A 21,035-nucleotide genomic window follows, 5' to 3' on the forward strand; every position below is an offset into this window, starting at 1 on the left:
GATGACTGATGATCTTAAAAATACTGCCCCAAGATTTGGATTTGCCAAAAAATAGGAATCATTTTATCTATGTTTATCCTATCATAATCTTAACCTTTATCAGACCATCTCTTGGTTTTCATTTATCTGTGGAAAAGAAGTGGAATCTGCTCAATCTATCCTGACTTTTGGATTCTAGTATGATTATTGCAATTTTCCATTGCATTTACTTGAGTGCTTCTATATCTTTTTTGTAATATTAGACAAGAATTGAGGCCTTAGCAAAGTTCTCTGCAGATTAACATAATTTCCCTTTGTTTGAAATTTGATTCCTTTAGAAATGAACCCCAGAGCACTGTTTACATTTATTATGGTCTAATGGTGCCTGTTCCTGTTTGCAAATTGCTGCAGTGAACGACTTTAAACATCTGCTCCAGTTCATTGTATAACAGCCCTCCATGTATCCTGGCGTTCTCAAACACAGGGGACTGATTTACGATGCATCTCTTTCAAATGAAGTTTAGATACACGCACCTGCTCATGTACTCTCTAAGAGCTAATCCAACAGTAGCTCATATTAACTACCAACAAAGGCCTGAGGACCAGTGTACATGTAAATAAATGTACACATACACAGTATACCTGCACAAGGTAGGAGAAATTGCAGCATCAAAACATACACTATATTAACTAAGATACAAGTTCTGCAACTTTAGATCATAACGTCAGCTTTGACCTCTTGCAATATGTTTCTTCCATTTTTTTCTCATTTTGCTGAGTTAATCTTTATCTTGTCCATTCACTTTGTTCTGGGTGGTTTCTACTGCAGCATTTCATGCCTAATTTGTGTACAACCTTTGTTCCTTTACTGTATCCAATACCATTTCATCTGACCGCTGCACTGTGAAATCTTTTTCGTCTCCATCTTACCACAAAGCTTCTTCCTTATTTGTCTTTCTCCCTCTCCCCTTCCCCTCACTTTGATACTTACATTTCTACTTCTCTTCAATTCAGATGAAAGGACATCCATCTGAAATGTCAACTGTTTCTCTCCACAGACGTTTCCTGATTTTCTGCGTTTCTCCACATTTTTTGTTCTTATATGAGAAACTGCAACATGTGCACACATTTAATGAATACTATGTGTTATTGCAGTGCAGGAATTGCAATACACACATTAAAAATATACATATATACTGGATATAAGAGAGGCAGAAGAATAACAGTATATACATGTATACTTCGAGGTTGTGCATCATAATGCAAGTGAGAGGTGTTCACAGCTGATGATCTACCTAATTCTGGGTAATCCAAGATGGAGGGATGGGAAGAAATTGTGGCTGTAAGAATTGCTCCTTTGTTGAGGTATTTTCAGTGTTGAAGCTGGTTTCCTCGGATTCTAGGAGGAGTAATATACTGTTTTATAAGCTGTTGCATTGTGTTGAAACCTTGGGGGGGAAAAAGTCAAAACAATGGAATTTTAAAAGGAAGACAGACAATGGCAGTGACCACATAGGAAGTGATTCACACAAAGAAATAAACTTACACAGCTGTCAGATCCAGAAGTGAATCTGCACAGTTGACTGTTCTCCTGTTAGAATTCAAATAGCTCTGGACATTGGAGCTGTCTAAAAAATTTTTAACAAACAGCAAAATTCACAGCTGACTTTGCAGAAACCTGTGTATGGAAGCTCACAGCCAGAGAGTAGCTAAGTGGCTAGTTTTAAAGTGTAATATTACTGAGTCTTTTTTTTAGAAATATACAATAGTAGAGTGGGTTCCTTTTTGATTATATGCCTTTTATTGAGATTTGTCTATTGATTAAACTTTAAAAATGAAAAATTTAGGTTCTAAGTTAGCCTGGAGCTGTAAGACTGTGCAAGTTTCTGGGTCTGTAGATTGTTACGAAGCAAAGATGACCTTTAGTAGAGTGATGTGCTCTTCCTGTTGGATGTAGGAGATCAGGGAGAGTTTCCATGTTACTGATGAATATGTCTGCAGGAAGTGTGTTTGGTTGTGAATCCTATCCGATCGCATGGATGGTCTGAGCGGGTGTTAGAGGCAATGAAAAATTTACAGGAGCTGGGGGTGTGATGGATGCCAGTTGCTGGCAGGGCGATAAACCAAAGATAATCAAGTAGATGTGTTACTGCCCGGAAAGGTAGAAGAGGGAGGCAGGTTGTGTAGGAGTCTCCTGTGGCTGTCCCCATCTCAAACTGGTATACTGTTTTGGAAAGTGCTGGAGACAGAGTTTCAGGGGACTGTAGCACTGACAGTTAGGCTTCTGGTAACGAGGGTGGCTCGTATGCAACGAGGGACATGTCAAATCGATACAAATCGATTGTATTTGGGGATTCTCTAGTCAGGGACAGATGTTTCTGCGGCCGACATCGAGACATCAGTATGGTGTGTTGCCTCCCTGGTGTCAGGATCAAGGATATCTCAGAGAGGGTGCAGAATATTCTCAAAGGGGAGTGGGGCCATAAGGAGGTTGTTGTGCACATTGGAACTAATGACACAGGAAGAGAAAAGGATGGGATTCTGAGCAGAGAATGTAGGAAATTAGGCAGGAATTTAAAAAGGAGGTCCTCAGGGGTAGTAATACCTGGATTACTCCCAGTACAATGAGCTCGTGAGGGTAGGAATAGGAGCACAGAGTAGATAAATGCTGAGGAGTTGGTACAGGGAAAAGAATTCACATTTTTGGATCACTGGAATGTAGGAAAACGGGTCTGGGTGGGTTATTCTTCGGAGGGTTGGTGTGGACTTGTTGGGCCGAAGGGCTTGTTTCCACACTGTATGGAACCTAATCTAATCTAGGAACTTTCAAAAGTTGATTGGGGCTGGATGTTTGCAGGTAAAGGGACAGTTGGAAAATGAGAAGCCTTCAAAAATGAGATAATGAGTCTAGAGACAGTACGATTCTGTTAGGGTGTAGGGCATGCTGGATGATTAGAGAAATCAAGGTTTTGGTCAAGGAGAAGGAGGAAGCATATCTCAGGTATAGACAACAGAGGTTGAGTGAATCCCGATAAGAGTATAAAGGCAGTAGCATACATAAGAGGGAAATCAGGAGGGAAAAAAGGGGACATGAAATAGCTTTGGTAAATAGAGTTAAGGAGAATCCAAAGGGATTCTACAAATACATTAAAGGCAAAAGAGCAACAAGGGAGAGAATAGGGCTCCTTAAAGGTCAGCCAGGCTGCCTAATTGTGGAACCGCATGAGATGGGTGAAATACTAAACAAATATTTTGCATCAGTGTTTACTGTGGAGAAGAATATTCAAAATATAATACATGGGGAAAGAAATACAGTGGAACCTCGATTATCCGGCATTCAATTAACCAAATTTCGGATTATACAAACAAGATTGCAAGGTCCCGATGCTTGGCTCACTATGTTATCCAGCATTCGAATAACTGAATGACATACTCCCTGCCCTTGTCCTTCGAATAATCGAGGTTCCTCTGTAGCAACATCTTAAAAAATATCTAAATTATAGAGGTGGTGGTGCTGGATGTCTTAAAATGCATAAAGGTGGATAAATCTCTGGGACATGATCAGGTGTACCCTAGAACTCTGCGGGAAACTAGGGAAGTGATTACTGGGCCTCTTGCTGAGACATTTGTATCATCGATAGCCACAGGTGAGGTGCCAGAAGACTGGAGGTTGGCAAACGTGGTACCACTGTTTAAGAAAGGTGGAAAGGAAAAGCCGGGAAATTATAGACCAGTGAGTCTGACATCAGTGGTGAGCAAGTTGTTGGGGGAGTCCTGAGGGACAGGATTTACATTTATTTGGAAAGGCAAGACTGACTAAGTAATCAATATGGCTTTGTGCATGGGAAATAGTGTCTCACTAACTTGAGTTTTCGGAAGAAGTAACAAAGAGGATGGATGAGGGCAGAGCAGTAGACATGATCGATATGGACTTCAGTAAGGCATTCAACAAGATTTCTCATGAAGGACTGGTTAGCAAGGTTAAATCACATGAAATACAGACAGAATTAGCCATTTGGATACAGAACTGGCCTGAAGGTAGAAGACAGAGGGTGGTGGTGGTGGTGGAGGGTTGCTTTTCAGATTGGAGGCTTGTGACCAGCGGTGTGCCACAAGGATCAGTGCTGGGTTCACTGTTTTTTGTCATTTATATAAACACTGGAGGTATGTTAACTAAGTTTGCAGAAGCCCACATAATTGGAGACGTAGTGGATAGCAAAGAAGGTTACCTCAGAGTACAACAGGACCTTGATCAAATGGCCAAGGAGTGGCAGATAGAGTTTAATTTAGATAAATGTGTGGTGCTGTATTTTGGAAAGGCATATCAGGGCAGGACTTATACACTTAAAAGGTTAGGACCTGGAAGTGTGGCAGATCAGAGTCCTTGAATTGCAGATACATAGTTCCTTGAAAGTGCAGTTGCAGGTTGATAGGATAGTGAAGAAGCCATTTGGTATGCTTGCCTTTATTAATCAGTGCATTGAGTATAGGAGTTGGGAGGTCATGTTGTAACTGTACAGGACATTGGTTAGGCCACTTTTGGAATACTGCGTGCAATTCTGGTCTCCCTGCTATAGGAAGGATATTGTAAAATTTGAAAGGGTTCAGAAAAGATTTACAGGAATGTTGCCTGGGAATGGAGGGTTTGAGCTATAGGGAGAGGCTGAATAGTCTGGGGCTGTTATCCCTAGAGCATTGGAGGTGGAGAGGGTGACCTTATAGGAGTTTATAAAATCATTTGGGACATGGATAGGGCAAATAGACAGGGTGGGTGAGTCCAAAACTACAAGGCATAGCTTTAAGGTGAGAGGGGAAGTATTTAAAAGGGAACTAAGGGGCAACTTTTTCATGCAACAGTGGTGCCTGTGGAGCAGTGCAGCGGGTCAATCACAACATTTAAGAGGTATCTTCACGGGTATGTGAATAGGAAGGGTTAAGAGGGATATGGGTGAGTAGATTCATTTAAGATATTTGGGCAGCAAGGTCGTGTTTGATCGAAGGGTCTGTTTCCATGCTCTCCATCTCTATGACTCAATGATATCCACCATGAAATTAACCAAAAATCCTCAGATGGCACCTTCCAAAGCCATGACCACTTCCACATAAAGGGGAGTAAATACATAGGAGCACCGCCCCCTGCAAGCTCCCCTCCAAGCCATTAACCAGCCTGACTTGGAAATATATCATCATTCCTGAAGTACCACTGGGTCAAAATCCTGGAATTCCCTCCCTAATGGCATTGTGGGTCAACCTACAGCACATGGACTGCAGTGGTTCAAGAAGGCTGTTCACCACCACCTTTTCAAGTGCAACTCGGGGCAGAGCAATAAATTCTGGCCCATCCAGCGACACCCATATCCCACAAATGAATAAAAATAACATCAACAGCTTGTGCTGTTCACCAAGAAGAATATCCCAAAGTGCTGCAGAGGTCGAATAAACAGAAAATAGCCAAAGGCGATTTTTGAAAAGATTTGTAGCTCAGCCTGAGGTTCTGGATGTAAGTTGCTCCCTGAGCTGGAAGGTTTGTTTTGAGACATTTCGTCATGATCCTCGGTAACATCATCAGTGCGCGCTGGTGGTATGTTCCACTTTTTATTGATGTATTTAGGTTTGTTTGAGTGGGTGATGCCTTTCAGAGGGTTCCTTTTCTCAGAGGATGGTAGATGGGGTCCAAATTGATGTGTTTATTGTGAGAGTTCCAGTTGGAATGCCATGCTTCTCGTGGGTGTCACTGTTTGGCTTGTCTGAGGATTGGAGTGCCAGTGTTGGCTAGAGTGCTGCTGAAGCACCTGACGAAGGAGTGGTGCTCTGAAAGTTAGTGCTTCCAAATAAACCTGCTGGATTATAACCTGGTGTTGTGTGATTTTCAACATTGTCCTAGGATGGATGTGTTGTCCCAGTTAAATGGTGTCCTTCCTCATCTGTATATAAGGAGACTAGTGATAGTGGGTCATGTCTTTTTGTGGGTAGTTGATGTTCATGTATCCTGGTGGCTAGTTTTCTGCCTGTTTGTCCAATGTAATATTTGTTACAGTCCTTACAAGGTATTTTGTAAATGACATTCGTTTTGCTTGTTGTTTGTACAGGGTCTTTTAAGTTCATTAGCCGCTGTTTAAGTGTGTTGATAAGATTGTGGTCTACCATGATGTTCAGCAGAAGAGTTAAGAGCGGTCTGGAAGTCATTTCAGAGATGTCTTTGATGTAGGGGAAAGTGGCTAGGGTTTCTGGGCGTGTTGTGTCTGCTTATTTGGGCTTGTTGCTGAGGAACTGGCGGACTGTGTTTTTTGGGTACCCGTTCTTCTTGAATACGCTGTACTTCTAGGACATAGAAAAATACAGCACAGTACAGGCCCTTTGGCCCTCGATGTTGCGCCGATCCAAGCCCATCTAACCTACACTAGCCCACAATCCTCCATATACCTATCCAATGCCCGTTTAAATGCCCATAAAGATGGAGAGTCCACCACTGCTACTGGCAGGGCATTCCATGGACTCACGACTCGCTGAGTAAAGAATCTACCCCTGACATCTGTCCTATACCTACCACCCCTTAATTTAAAGCTATGCCCCTCGTAATAGCTGACTCCATACGTGGAAAAAGGTTCTCATGGTCAACCCTATCTAAACCCCTAATCATCTTGTACACCTCTACCAAGTCACCCCTAAACCTTCTTTTCTCCAATGAAAACAGCCCCAAGTGCCTCAGCCTTTCCTCATACGATCTTCCTACCATACCAGGCAACATCCTGGAAAACCTCCTCTGCACCCGTTCCAGTGTCTCCACATCCTTCCTATAATATGACGACCAAAACTACACACAATACTCCAGATGCGGCCGCACCAGAGTCTTATACAACTGCAACATGACCTCAGGACTCCGGAACTCAATTCCTCTACCAATAAAAGCCAGTACGCCATATGCCTTTTCACAGCACTATTTACCTGGGTGGCAACTTTCAGAGATCTGTGCACATGGACACCAAGATCCCTCTGCTCATCCACACTACCAAGTATCCGACCATTAGCCCAGTACCCCAGCTATTTGTTACTCTTACCAAAGTGAATCACTTCACACTTACCTACATTGAACTCCATTTGCCACCTTTCTGCCCAGCTCTGCAGCTTATCTATATCCCGCTGTAACCTGCCACATCCTTCCTCACTGTCAACAACTCCACCGACTTTCGTATCATCCGCAAACTTGCTCACCCAACTTTCTAGCCCCTCCTCCAGGTCATTTATAAAAATGACAAACAGCAATGGTCCCAAAACAGATCCTTGTGGAACACCGCTAGTAACTGCACTCCAAGATGAACCTTTACCATCAACTACTACCCTCAGTCTTCTTCCAGCCAGCCAATTCCTAATCCAAACCTCCAACTCACCCTCAATGCCATACCTCCGTATTTTTTGCAGTAGCCTACCATGGGGAACCTTATCAAACGCCTTACTAAAATCCATATACACCACATCTACCGCTTTACCCTCATCCACCTCCTTAGTCACCTTCTCAAAGAATTCAATAAGGTTTGTGAGGCACGACCTGCCCTTCACAAAACCATGCTGACTATCCTTGATCACATTATTCCTATCCAGATGTTCATAAATCCTATCCCTTACAATTCTCCCTAAGACTTTGCCCACAACAGAAGTGAGACTCACCAGCCTATAGTTACTAGGGCTATCCCTACTCCCCTTCTTGAACAAGGGAACCACATTTGCTACCTTCCAGTCGTCTGGCACTATTCCTGTAGACAATGAGGACATAAAAATCAAGGCCAATGACTCTGCAATCTCCTCCCTTGCTTCCCAGAGAATCCTAGGATAAATGCCATCAGGCCCAGGGGACTTATCTATTTTCACCCTTTCCAGAATTTCCAACACCTCTTCCCTACATACCTCAAAGCCATCCATTCTAATTAATTGTGACTCAGTATTCACATCGGCAACAATGTCCTGTTCCTGAGTGAATACTGACGACAAGTATTCATTCAGTGTCTCCCCAATCTCTTCAGCCTCCACACGCAACTTCCCACTACTATCCTTGACTGGATCTATTCCTACCCTAGTCATTCTTTTATTCCTGACATACCTATAGAAAGCCTTTGGGTTTTCCCTAATCCTACCAACCAAGGACTTTTCATGTCCCCTCCTTGCTGCTCTTAGCTCTCTCTTCAGATCCTTCCTGGCTACCTTATAACTCTCAATTGCCCCAATTGAACCTTCACGCCTCATCTTTACATAGGCCGCCCTCTTCCCTTTAACAAGGGATTCCAATTCCTTATTAAACCACGGCTCCCTCACACTACCCTTTCCTCTCTGCCTGACTGGTACATACTTATCAAGGACACTCAATAGTTGCTCCTTGAACAAGCTCCACATATCAATTGTGCCCTTCCCTTGAAGCCTACTTTTCCAAGCCACGCATCCTAAGTCGTGCCTCACCGCATCATAATTTCCCTGCCCCCAGCTATAACTCTTGCCCTGTAGTGCACACTTATCCCTCTCCATCACTAGAGTAAAAGTCACCGAATTGTGGTCACTGTCCCCAAAGTGCTCACTACCTCCAATTCTAACATCTGGCCTGGTTCGTTACCCAGAACCAAATCCAGTATGGCCTCACCTCTTGTTGGCCTGTCTACATATTGTGTCAGGAAACCCTCCTGCACACATTGGACAAACACCGACCCGTCTAACGAACTCGAGCTATAGCTTTCCCAGTCAATGTCTGGAAAGTTAAAGTCCCCCAAAACAACCACCCTATTACTTTCACTCTTCTCCTGAATCATCCTCGCAATCCTTTCTTCTATGTCTCTCGGACTATTAGGAGGCCTGTAGAAAACTCCTAACAGGGTGACCTCACCTTTCCTGTTCCTAACCTCAGCCCAAACTACCTCAGATGGCGAGTCTTCATCCATCGTCCTTTTCACCGCTGTAATACTATATTTGACAAGCAATGCCACACCTCCTCCTCTTTTACCCCCACCTCTGACCCTATTAAAACATTTAAACCCTGGAACCTGCAATAGCCAATCCTGTCCCTGTTCTACCCAGGTCTCCGTAATAGCCACAACATTGAAATCCCAGGTACCAACCCATGTCTCTTCTGCTGCTCGTAGTTCCTCAGTGCTACAGTGTGTGGTGGCTCAGTGAAATAATGTCCGAATGCAGCTTCGTTTGTGGGTGTTGGGGTGATTGTTTTTGTAGCTAAGTATTTGGTCTGTATGTGTTGGTTTCCTGTAGATGTAGGTTTGAAGTTCCTCATTGAGTGTTCACTCTACTGTGACACCTAGGAGTGGCAGTTTGTTGTTGTTCTCCTTCTCTTTTGTGAAGGTTATGCCAGTGAGGATATTATTGATGGTGTTGTAGGTTTCCTCTAATTTGTTTTTGGACTTAATGCTGAAATTTAGTGATTAAAGATACCTTGCGAGCCACATTCACGTAACCTTGAAAGGAGTTCAACAACATTAGCTATAACTTGCTAACCTCAAAATAAGCTTTAGCACTGGTTCAAACCAGTGTTTGTTGTTGGAGATCTTCTGATTATAAATACTGTGCCACCCAGTATTGTTGGTGCTTATATCAATTATATAACAATTATTCATCAGATAGAAGCTGGCTAAAAAACTAAAGTCTCACTTGAAGCTCAAACTGCTCAAAATGTATTCAGTTGACAGCATGTTTAAAGCTGTGTCCTATGTAACCTTACATTATTGCAGAAATCGTTTAGATTTGGGAGATACAGACAAAAAAAATGAAATCATAGTTGACGATAATTGCAAGCTTCAATGAGAACAGGAGGATATTAAGGATATTAAAAGGTACTCAATGTTAGCACAATCTGAGGCAGCCCCCCTTGGAGTATTCTGGAACATCAAAATGCTCTGATGTTCATGATTATATTTTGGTAAGTGAGAGCCAAGGGAACATTAAAGTAGAATATTTATCATTATGCAAAGAATCCCAATTTTCAGGGTTAAAGTCCTCAGACTCATTTCGGGAATGAATAAAATCTAAATAGTTGCAAACTCTTTCAAACATATCAAGAAAGTAGCATCACTATTTTTAGGTGAGAACACAATTATATTCCAAATTAGTACAATAACATTGTAAAATATACACGATGAGGTTATAGACCAGAATCTAATCAAGCAATTTAAACAGTTTATTCATATTATACTACAGGTTGGAATATTATGAAAGGATTCAGATAATACATTGTATCCATGTCAGTCTTTATTGCACACTGAATGGTCTTTCTAGTGAGCATTGCTTAGCTCAGTTGGCTGGATGCAGCAATGTCAACAGCACAAAGGACAATCATTCTCAATCTCTGCCCTTGCCTGAGGTATGGTGACTCTTAGGTTAAACAACCACCAGTTGTCTCTCTAGTGAGAGAGCAGCCCTACGGACTGGTAAGATTATGGTGACTTCACCTTACCTTTCAGGCTCAGTATAAGACACAGGGCCCAATAATTAAACATTAGTAAAATCAAAAATGTGAAACCAGTAATTGAGTATGAAAGACAGACAAACCAAGGATTAGAAACTCGACAAAGGAGTTGTTTAGTAATTGGTGACATAACATATAATTCAATGCAAGAAGCTTTGTGAATAAGGTACATGAGTTCATGGCACAGAAGTCACTTGGAAGTATAATGTTCTAGATATTAGATTAGATTATATTCCCTACAGTGTGGAAACAGGCCCTTCAGCCCAACAAATCCACACCGACCCTCCGAAGAGTAACCCACCCAGACCCATTCCCCTGATGCTGGATGCTGGAGATCAGAGCTGAAAATGTGTTGCTGGAAAAGTGCAGCAGGTCAGGCAGCATCCAAGGAGCAGGAGAATCGACGTTTTGGGCATGAGCCCTTCTTCATTCGTGAAGAAGGGCTCATGCCCGAAACGTCGATTCTCCTGCTCCTTGGATGCTGCCTGACCTGCTGCGCTTTTCCAGCAACACATTTTCAGCTCTGATCTCTAGCATCTGCAGTCCTCACTTTCTCCTCGTACCTAACACTATGAGCAATTTAGCATGGCCAATTCACCTGACCTGCACATCTTTGGACTGTGGGAGGAAACCGGAGCACCCGGAGGAAACCCACGCAGACACGGAGAGAATGTGCAAACTCCACACAGATAGCCACCAGAGGCTGGAAATGAACCCAGGTCCCTGGCGCTGTGAGGCAGCAGTGCTAACCACTGAACCACTGTGCTGCCTTATAGGGCAACCCAGTTCAGATTCTGGTCAATGGAAACCCACAGGATATTGACAATGGAGAATTCAGTGATAGTAACATTGAACATCAAGGGAACGGTTAGATTCTGTCAATGGAGATGGTCATTATCAGGTACTTGTGTGCTGCAAATGTTATTTGCCACCTAAGAGCTAAAGCTGGATCTTGCCGCACATGAACACAGACTGTTTCAGTATTTGAGGAGTTGCGAATGATGGTGAACATTCCACTTCTTACCTTATGGTGGAGGGTCGGTTATTGATGAAGCAGCTAAAGATGTCTGGGCCTAAGACACTATCCTGAGGAACGTCTGCAGACATGTCCTGTGACAGTGTTGACTGACCTTCAACAACCACACCCATCCTCCTTAGTGTTAGGTCTGAGTTGAGCTAGTGAAGTGTTTTCATTTTAATTTCCATTGTCACCAGTTTTGTTAGGGCTCCATGTCACACACACAGTCAAATCCTATTGCTTAAGGTGCAGTAACTCACCTCATCTTAATGAATACTTTGCTTCCATCCTCACAAAAGAGAGGGATGATGCAGACACTACATTTACAGGGAGAAGTGTGAAACATTGGATGAGATTAAATATTGTAAGAGGATAAATGTTAAGGACTTGTGACCTTTGAAATTGAATAAATTCTGAAACCTCAATTAAATATAAATGTAAATGCAAGAGAAGAAAGGAAGGAAATAATAGATGCTGAAAGTATCCATTTCCAAGCCTCTCTGACTACAGGTATGCCTCAGAGTAGTGAATTCCTAACCTTGTACTGTTAAACTTCAAAGGGGAGAAAGGGAGACCACGAGTAAACACAGCAAGATAACCAAACCTTGGTGGTGGGAAAATATTGGAAAAAAGTTGAGGGGCAGTACTAATCAAGACTTAGAAAGGCACAGGTTAATCAGAAGTCAACAAGGATTTGTTAAGGGATGGTCATGTATGACTAATTTCAGGATTGAATTTCTTTGAGGATGTAAAAAGAGGGCTTCCTGAGGCAATGCACCGGATGTACCTATATGGGTTTTGACACGGACCCAAGTGAAAAGACTGGTCAGAAAAATAACAATCTATAGGATTCAGGAGAAAGTGGTGAATAGTATTCAAAATTGGCTCAGTCGCAGGTGTCAAAGAACAATTATTTACAGGTATTCTGTTTCTGGAAGTTTGTTTCTGGTGCGTTTCTGCAGGATTAATACTAGGTCCCTTGCTTTTGGTATTATCTATTAAATGGTTTAGATGTAAATGTAGGGCAAGCTTAAGAGATTTTCAGATGATACAAAATATAAGCCATGCAGATGACTAGAAGGAAGAAAGTGGTTGAGTGTAGGAAGATATCAAGGTAATAATCATGTTGGCAGGAAAATGTCAAATAGAAATGTGCATGTGTGTATCTACATGCTACCCTCCAAATCAGGCATCATCCTGGCTTGGAGGTATATCACAATTTCTTCACAGTCATTTGGTTGAAATCCTCAACTTCCTGAAATGAATTCTGCTGGGTATGAAGTGATGCACTTGGGAGGAATAAGCAAGCAATGCAGGAGAATATAGAGTAAGTGGCAGATTTCTGAGGAATTACAGAGGAACAAAAGGAAACTTGGAATGCGCCTCCTCTCATCCTTGAAGACAGCAAGGCAGGTTAACAAGACATTGAGGAATGTATACTGCATACTTGCCTTTATTGGCTGAGGGCTATAATAAAGCAGCAGGGAGGTTATGTTAGAACCAGATTAAAAACCAGTTTGGCTACAGCTAGGAGCAGGCACATAGTTCTGGTCAGTGCACTACTAAAAGGATATGATTGCACCAGAAATAATACAGAAGGTCTCCAAGAATGCTGCGAGAACCAGTGAATTATAACACTGAGGATACTCTTGAGAATGTTGAAAATTGCCCAGGTATGCCCCGCACACAAAAAGCAGGTCAAATCCAACCTGGCCAATTACTGTCTACTATTGATCATCAGTAAAGTGATGGACAGTGTCATTAACAATACTGTTAAGCAGCACCTGCTCAGCAACGCCCAGTTTGGGTTCCATCACGGCCACTCAGCTCCTGACCTCATTACAGCCTTGGGTCAAACATGGACAAAAGGACTGAATTCCAGAGGTGATGGGCGAATGACAGCCCTTGACATCAAGTCTGTGTTTAACCAAGTGTGGCATCAAAGAAACCCTAGTAAAACTGGAATCAATGGGTAACAGGTAACAAACTCTCTATTGGTTACAGTCATACCTGACACACATTGGAAGTAGGTTGTGGGTGTTGGATGTCAGTCATCTCAGCTCTAGGACATCTCTGCAGGAGTCCCTCAAATTAGTGTCCTAGGCCCAACCATATTCAGCTGCTTCATTAATGATCTTCCTTCCATCATAAGATCAGAAGTGTACTGTTCACCAATGATTGCACAATGATCAAGACCATTTGCCGCAAATGACTAGCTCCAACAAGAAACAATGAAACTAACCCTCCATGACATTCAATGGTGGACTATTTAAAGGATGCAATTCAGAAATTCACCAAAGTTCCTTAGGCAGCACCTTCCAAATGCATGAACTCTTCCATCTAGTTACATAGGAACACCACAACTTGCATGTTCCTCTCCAAGCCACTCACCATCCTAACTTGGAATTATATTGCCATTCCTTCACTGTTGCTAGGTCAAAATCCTAGAATTCCCTCCCTAAGGGTATGTGGGCTGCATGGTTGAAGAAGGCAGCTCACTACAACTTTCTCAAGGACTACTAGGATCGGGCAATAAATGCTAGTCAGCCACAAGTGAATTATAATAAAACTTGCATATGCACCTGAAGTTTCATAATCTACAGAGCCTTAGACCAAGAATTAGAAAGCAGAATGAAGTTAGGTAACTCTTTTCAGCTGGTGTGGATGTGATGGGCAGCATGGCTCCCTGCATATTTTCAAATCTTTCTCCACTCCAATACTTCTACTTATTTGGCTGGGTAATTTGGTGTGAGGAGATGTGATTGGGAAACCCTGAATCATGGATTTTCCACAATTGCAGAGCTTCAATTTCACAGTGTCAGAGATTTTGGGCTAAAAATCTTGGTTTGGCTCTTTGGAAGGTAAGCCAGTGATTAGCTGACAGACTGTGACAAGCCTGTCCCATAGCCTCATGTTCCACCTCGGGATCCGACAACCACACAGCATCAACATTCAGTTTCCAAATCTCCACACGCCTGCCACCTCATCCAGATCCAACCCTCCAACTTGGCACTATTCTGTTGACCTGACCTACTTGTCCATCTTCCTTCCCACCCATTCTCTCCACCCGCCCCACTGACCTATCATAATCACTACCTACCTGCATCCACTTATCGCCAGCCGACCTTCCTCCCCTTATGCATCTCTCAGCCCCCTTCCACCACTACATTCCTGATGAAGGGCTTATGCCTGAAACGTCGACTCTCCTGCTCCTCGGATGCTGCCTGACCTGCTGTGCTGTTTCCACCTCCACACTTTTCAACCATAACCAAAGGGTAATACAGTGGGGAACTTACAGCTTTCACTGGATGGAGGTTACACTTTCCACAGCTGACTGGTCAATCAGATTAGTCAGTAAATCCAGCTGTCTGGCAGAGACTGAGCTCTGTAGCTCAAGTAAAAACAAAATACTGTGGGTGCTGGAAACAGAAATGTAGGAAATAGGTGCAGGTCCTTCAAGTCTGCTCTGCCATTCAATATGAACATGGTTGATCATTCAACTCCTGCTTTCTCCCTTTCATCTTTAAGCCTTAAAAACTATATTTAACTCCTTCTGGAAAACATTCAATGTTTTGGCCTCAACTGCTTTCTGTGGCAGAGAATTTCAGGGGCTCACCTCTCTCTGGGTAAAGACATTTCTTCTCATCCCAGTCCTAAATGGCTTACTCTGTATCCTTTGACTGTGACTCCTGGTTCTAAACCCAGTATCCAGAACATCCTTCCTGTCTCCTTCTGTTTGAAGTTTGTAAATATCAGAGAGATCGTCCTTATTCTTCTGAACTTCTAAACTCTTCAATTTCATGTGGGGAAGAAAGAATGGGCAGAGTATCTTCTCACAGGACTGAGGGGGAAAGGTGAGTTTGATGCACAAAGGACACCCATTACAATATGGCTTCCCCTCTCTTTCCTACATTTATAAAACCTTGGTTAAAAAACAAAGCACTGCCGTCAACCACCAGCCTCCCACACCAACTATACTACCCTGCATGGGCAGGGAAATAGTAAACTGAGATTTCAATAAACACGACTGATTCTTATTTGTTTATTTACATGTGGTCAATGTGTTGCCAATTTCTGCATCTGCTCACTTTCCATATTTTGGGGTTGAGTTCAACATGGATGGGAAGTTGGTCAGATGGAGTGTGACAAGATGTGCCTTTAAGAGGGATTTGTTCTGTCTTGTTTCTCTTGAAGAGGTACGTTGTAAACCAGGTGTTGCCGTGTTTACTCCACGGAAAGCTTTGTGCTTTTTTAAAAAATTAGATAAAAGAAGCATGACTGTGTTGAGTCATGCTCACACAGATCTAGGGTTTTAGTTTTGCTTTCAGTTGTTGAAATGGGGTTTTTGGAATTGACGCTGCTAGATATCGCTTTGTCTCTCTGCTGCTGCATAAACTTGAGTTCTCTCTCTGCTGCTCGATTCATTCTGTCAGTGTTCCTTCTCCTAGACTGGAGGAGACAGCAAGAAAATAAAGCTATTTTGCAGAATTTGCCCCTGCCAAGGGTATGCTTATGGGATGTTGCTAATTGGAACAGTTGATGAGTAGTAGTTAAAATATATATTATTTGGTGAAATATTTTAACAGAGTTAAAGTTTTGCAGATTCTTCTTTCGTTATTTGTATTTTAACTGTGGTGTAAGAATAAAGTGTGTTTTGCTTAAAGCCTAGTTATTTGACCAATCAAAGCACATCTGGAATGCAGTGCCTTACACTTGTTTTTAAGTAAGATAAAAGGTGGGGACTAGGCTATCTCCTTGATACGTGGATTTAGACTAGTCCGTAATAGGAGACTTGATCTAATTATGTATACCTCCACTCTGCACCACAAAAAGCACACAAAACTGGAACAGGGAATATCCAACCCTTTGTTTCAGAATGCTTGCCTGAAAACCTACCTCATTTTCAGTGATTGAGGGGATGGGGATAAAGTAGGGATTGGGAGCTTTGATGTGATTGCAGGGTAGGATGGAGTCAGAGCAGAGTTTGTGATCATGGGGAGATTAGTGATTTTGGGCGGTATGTTCAGGGGAAGTGGTGGAGGTGGGGTTGCAGAGTTTACTGGATCAATTGTTGTGGTAGCGGTAAACAGTCTGACCTCTCCCAACTTGATTAGTAGTACTTAAAAGACTTTGATTTTACTGATCTTCATCTTTCAGGTCTCCTGCCACATTTCCTGAGGACCATGACACCTTGCCAACTTGGTTAAAAAGAAAATCCCTGTGAAAATAAACCCAAACAGCTTCATTAAAAGGTTTCAATCCACCACCTGAGTGTAAGGATATCAGTGACCACTCCCCACAACATTCACCTCAGTTCAAACTAGAAATGGAAGTGTGTGGGACGTTTGAAATTTAGACCCTCTTTACTTTCTACCAACTCAAACATTGTACATCAGTTCTTGTGCATAGCCTCATACAGACTGTGTCATTCCCTGTTTAACACACAACGACCATGTTTATGAATCAAAGTTCTAAATTGCTATGCTTCTTGTCACAACATTAACAATAAGGACCACAGTACCTGGGTTTCTCTTCAATAACCTGCAAGAAACAATACAAAGGTTCAGTGTTAGTCACCCAACTGATTATAATCACACTATTCTGTACATTTACACAATGGGCTTTCTTTATATTTCCCGTCTATTGGGAAATATGGCTTACATTAAAATCATGATGTAAAATGCCATTGTACTACAAGCCTAACTCGTACAACAAACATTGCCCTATCTAACCACCCCCTTAGGATCTGTACCCAATTTTGTAAGAGATCATGTTCTTCAGGGGAAGCACAAAGATCTTGGTCACGCAGGTTAAACATGCATGAGCTGTCTAGCTTTCTGTGGGACTGAGCACCGAATTGGATCAACACCTACCATCCAAAATGGCCGGCAATGATGGGGGGTGTTAGCAAGTATTTGACCCACATCATTACAGCAGGGCATAAGGAACAGAACTCTCTGAAGTTTGCGTTACATGTATAAGAGATGGTTAAGTGGCATTTAGTACGCTTGCCTTCATTGCTCAGACATTTGAGCAGAGAGTTTGGGATGTTATGCTGACATTGCGAAGGACATTGGTGAGGCCTCTTCTAGAGTACTATGTCCAGTTCTGGTTGCGCTGTTATAGGAAAGATATTATTAAACAGGATAGGGTTCAGAAGAGATTTATGAGGATGTTGCTGGTTAGAAGTAGAGGCTGGATAGGCTGTGAGTTCTTTCACTGGAGAATCATAGGTTGAGGGGTGACCTTTTAGAGGTTTATAATATCATGAGGGACATAGATACGGTAAATAGCAAATATCTTTTCCCTAGGGTGGGAATTTCAGGACAAAGAGGCATATTTTTAAGGTTAGAGGAGAAAGATTTAAAAAAGACATGGGGGCATTTTTTTTTAAACACAGAGAGTGGTTGATGTGTAGAATCAATTTCCAGAGAAAGTGTTGGATGTGGGTAAAGTTACAATGTTTAAAAGACATTTCGATAAGCTCATAAATAGGAAAGGTTTGGAAGGATATGGGTTGACAGTGTGATGCTGAAAAAGCACAGCAGGTCAGGCAGCATCTGAGGTGCGGGAAAATCAACTTTTGGCCAAAGGCAAACGTCGATTTTCCTGCTCCTTGGATGCTGCCTGACCTGCTGTGCTTTTCCATCACCACACTCTCGACTCTAATCTCCAGCAGCTGCAGTCCTCACTTTTGCCCTTGGAAGGATATGGGCCAAGTGCGGACAGGTGGGAAAAGTTTAGGTAGGGATCATGGTCAGCATGGACTGGTTGGACTGAAGCGTCTGTCTCCATGCTGAGTGACTCTAGAAGAAAGTGAATTCATGGAAGTCAGCAGATGTAGGCTGTGGGCAAGGACGTGTGGGAAAATCAAACCGGCAATCAGGATTTTCAAAATCAACAAAAATTTACTTGAGCATCTGTGTAATTTATCATGTCTTTACAATGTTCACAGGAGCTGTGTAGTTAGCTCCTATTCTCTACCTGGCCTTTTACCTGAGCAGTAATTAGTGATAGTGTCAGTATTGACATGGTATAATTGGGAGTGGGAACTTTAATTCCAGTAAGACTAGTCTTCACCAACCGTTTCCATTTTTCTCATTCAGCCTCTCTACAAATACAGTGAGTGCACATCACTTACCTTCGGTTTCAGCAGTGCCAATTGATTGAAGGCATTCAACTGTCTTGTGATCTCCTGCATCTCCTCAGTGAGCTTCTCCATGGTGACATTAATCTCAGCAATCAGCTCAGCTACGTGGGCTGTGGCCACTGCCTCCTGTAGATCCACCAGGTGAAGGGCCTTGCGCTCTTCCTCAGTCACCAACTGCCTCATTTTAGCAAACTCCTGTTTAATGCAGTCCTCCATCTGTCCCTGAGTCACCTGCACCAATAAAAGGTCAGTCAGAAAACACATTGGACAGACAGTGTGGCACTGATTGAGGATATGAGTGTACGGTAGTGACAGAAGGATGTAGATCTAATAACATGTAGGAAGTAAAGGCTGTCACACAATTTGTAGTGTGCTATATCAGACAGAGTGAATTAACAGCGTGGTACATCAGACAATTTTGTACTAAATAAGGATATACATCAGACAATGTTGTATTACATGAGGGGTATCCTACATCAGACAATACTGTCTTGTACTGCATAAAGGATTTGCCATATCACAGGAGCTCCCAACAAAGGGTCCACAATTCCTTAGGCATCCATCAGAAAATTTCAGACAGGCAAGAGACACAATAGCACTTCTTTTATCCTATGATCCATTCATCTGTCCAGCTGACTAAAATTTATGCTTAATTTGCACTTTTGAGTTATGGACAATCTGGATGTTCAGTTTATTTGGCGCTTTGAGCAGGTGCTGGAAATCCAATCGACGCAGTGATTACAGCCGGAATTGGACTAGGGGACAAACAGAATGTTAAGGCATCAAAAGGATTTTCTTAGTCCATTTGATAAGGAGAAGCCATAAAGTGGATAATAAATAATCAACCTTGAAGTAGAATCAATAATCAATCCAATAGGTGCCAGCAACGCTTGGGTTTAGGGACTGGTTCAAGTTCAATTTTGTTAGTTTGTCTCTTCACTTTCTCAGAGCTGAAAACAAAATTGCAGCTACTACTAGTTATTGATTAAAAATGTTTTAAATCAGCTAATAAATACACTCACTGACTGCAATATATTAAGGTCATTTTTCTTATTTAAATAAAGAACTTGATGGATTACATCCACTGAGAGGTTCTCACACACTCATGAAAGGATATGTAATGACAGAAATGTTACTGCATTTGATGTTGCTTTATGACATGACTGTTACCTTTGCTTACTCAGTAGTTAACAACAAACTGAGTATCAATAAAGAAGAATTTCTCCTAATTCTGTAACAGAATTGTGTCCAAAAACACATATTAAGACAAATGCTTTAAGACCTCATTCATCCTGTGGCAGAATAGAAAAGCTTATGTTCTCTGAAAACTTTTGAGATCTAGTTTCCAATCTCTCTCATGCAGCATGGCGATGGAAAGAATGCGATAAATCACAAAACAAAATAAGTATACACGATTAATTCTACACAGAAGAATGAACCTGTGTTTTGTTTCAGGAGTCCCTGGAATATTTATAAATGGGACAGGAGTCCTTGGAATCAAAAAGCTTGAGAGCCCATACCAATGCATTGAATGAGCAGTGTGCAATTTTAGACAATACTTTGTCGAATGGTAGGCCTGATATATATCAGATAATATTGTGCCGAGTGAGATTTGGAATAGGAAACAGTGAGGGGCTTTGGTATAATAGTGAGCGATAGCAGGCTGTATTGAAATAAATGAGGAGGCTGATGTAGCAGACATCAGTCGTTTCAACGCTTTTATAGCTTAGTTTCTGTGAAATATAAAGTGGTATTTTGTGAAATTGATGTAGTCAGTGGGTGTGCATTCCAAAGACAGATGCAGAACTGCAGGGATTCACAATGAGAAATATATTAAGTGGCTTCCCCCCTCTTTGACCTCATTCTTTACTGAGGTTGACTAGCTACAGAGACATTATTGTCTATATAATAAATATTCTTACATCATCTGACAAATTCCCTTCATTATCCTCAGAGACTTCATTAGAAACCAAGGATTTTTCCAAGGGGAACAGGTTTTTTCCAATTTCTGTATATAGAGAATGAGTCTAGCTATTTTGAAACACTTTTAAAAAAGAAATGGCTTCAGAATACAATTCTACAGTTATTGTATAGACTGTTGAATCTATGAATGGGAACAATGACTGTGAGTAGAGCAGCAGAAAAAAAGGCAGTGAACCGTGAGATCCTGTCAGGGCTGAAAGCTTCTGGGAGAAAAGTTTTAATTGAATGCCATGTAGTGCTTTCTGCTAATCAGACAGTAGCCTTCAGATGACACAACTACACAAAGGCTTCCAAGTTCCTCACTGCTGTCAAACACAACTGTGTCAAGGGCAAGCGATGTCCCAAACCTGACAGGTGCAGTGGCAGGATAAATGAAACACACCAATATAGGTATGGTCACCTTCACTAGGGACTGCTGCCATTGAAGAAAGGCTGAATGAAGACAGGCT

At 42.1% G+C, this 21,035-nt stretch overlaps 1 protein-coding gene across 1 annotated transcript in view; it reads right to left on the reverse strand.

Moving 5' to 3' along the window:
* Positions 1-21,035, reverse strand: part of trim44 (tripartite motif containing 44) — a 120,127-nt gene that overhangs the window by 58,290 nt on the left and 40,802 nt on the right. Inside the window, exons 3-4 of the mRNA XM_072591841.1 lie at positions 18,595-18,834; positions 16,975-16,994 (exon numbers count right to left, since the gene is read on the reverse strand). Of these exons, the coding sequence (XP_072447942.1) occupies positions 16,975-16,994; positions 18,595-18,834 (260 nt within the window). The remainder of the gene's footprint in view (positions 1-16,974; positions 16,995-18,594; positions 18,835-21,035) is intronic.

Source organism: Chiloscyllium punctatum, chromosome 22 (assembly GCF_047496795.1).
Source record: "Chiloscyllium punctatum isolate Juve2018m chromosome 22, sChiPun1.3, whole genome shotgun sequence".
In the NCBI taxonomy this organism is placed as follows: domain Eukaryota; kingdom Metazoa; phylum Chordata; class Chondrichthyes; order Orectolobiformes; family Hemiscylliidae; genus Chiloscyllium; species Chiloscyllium punctatum.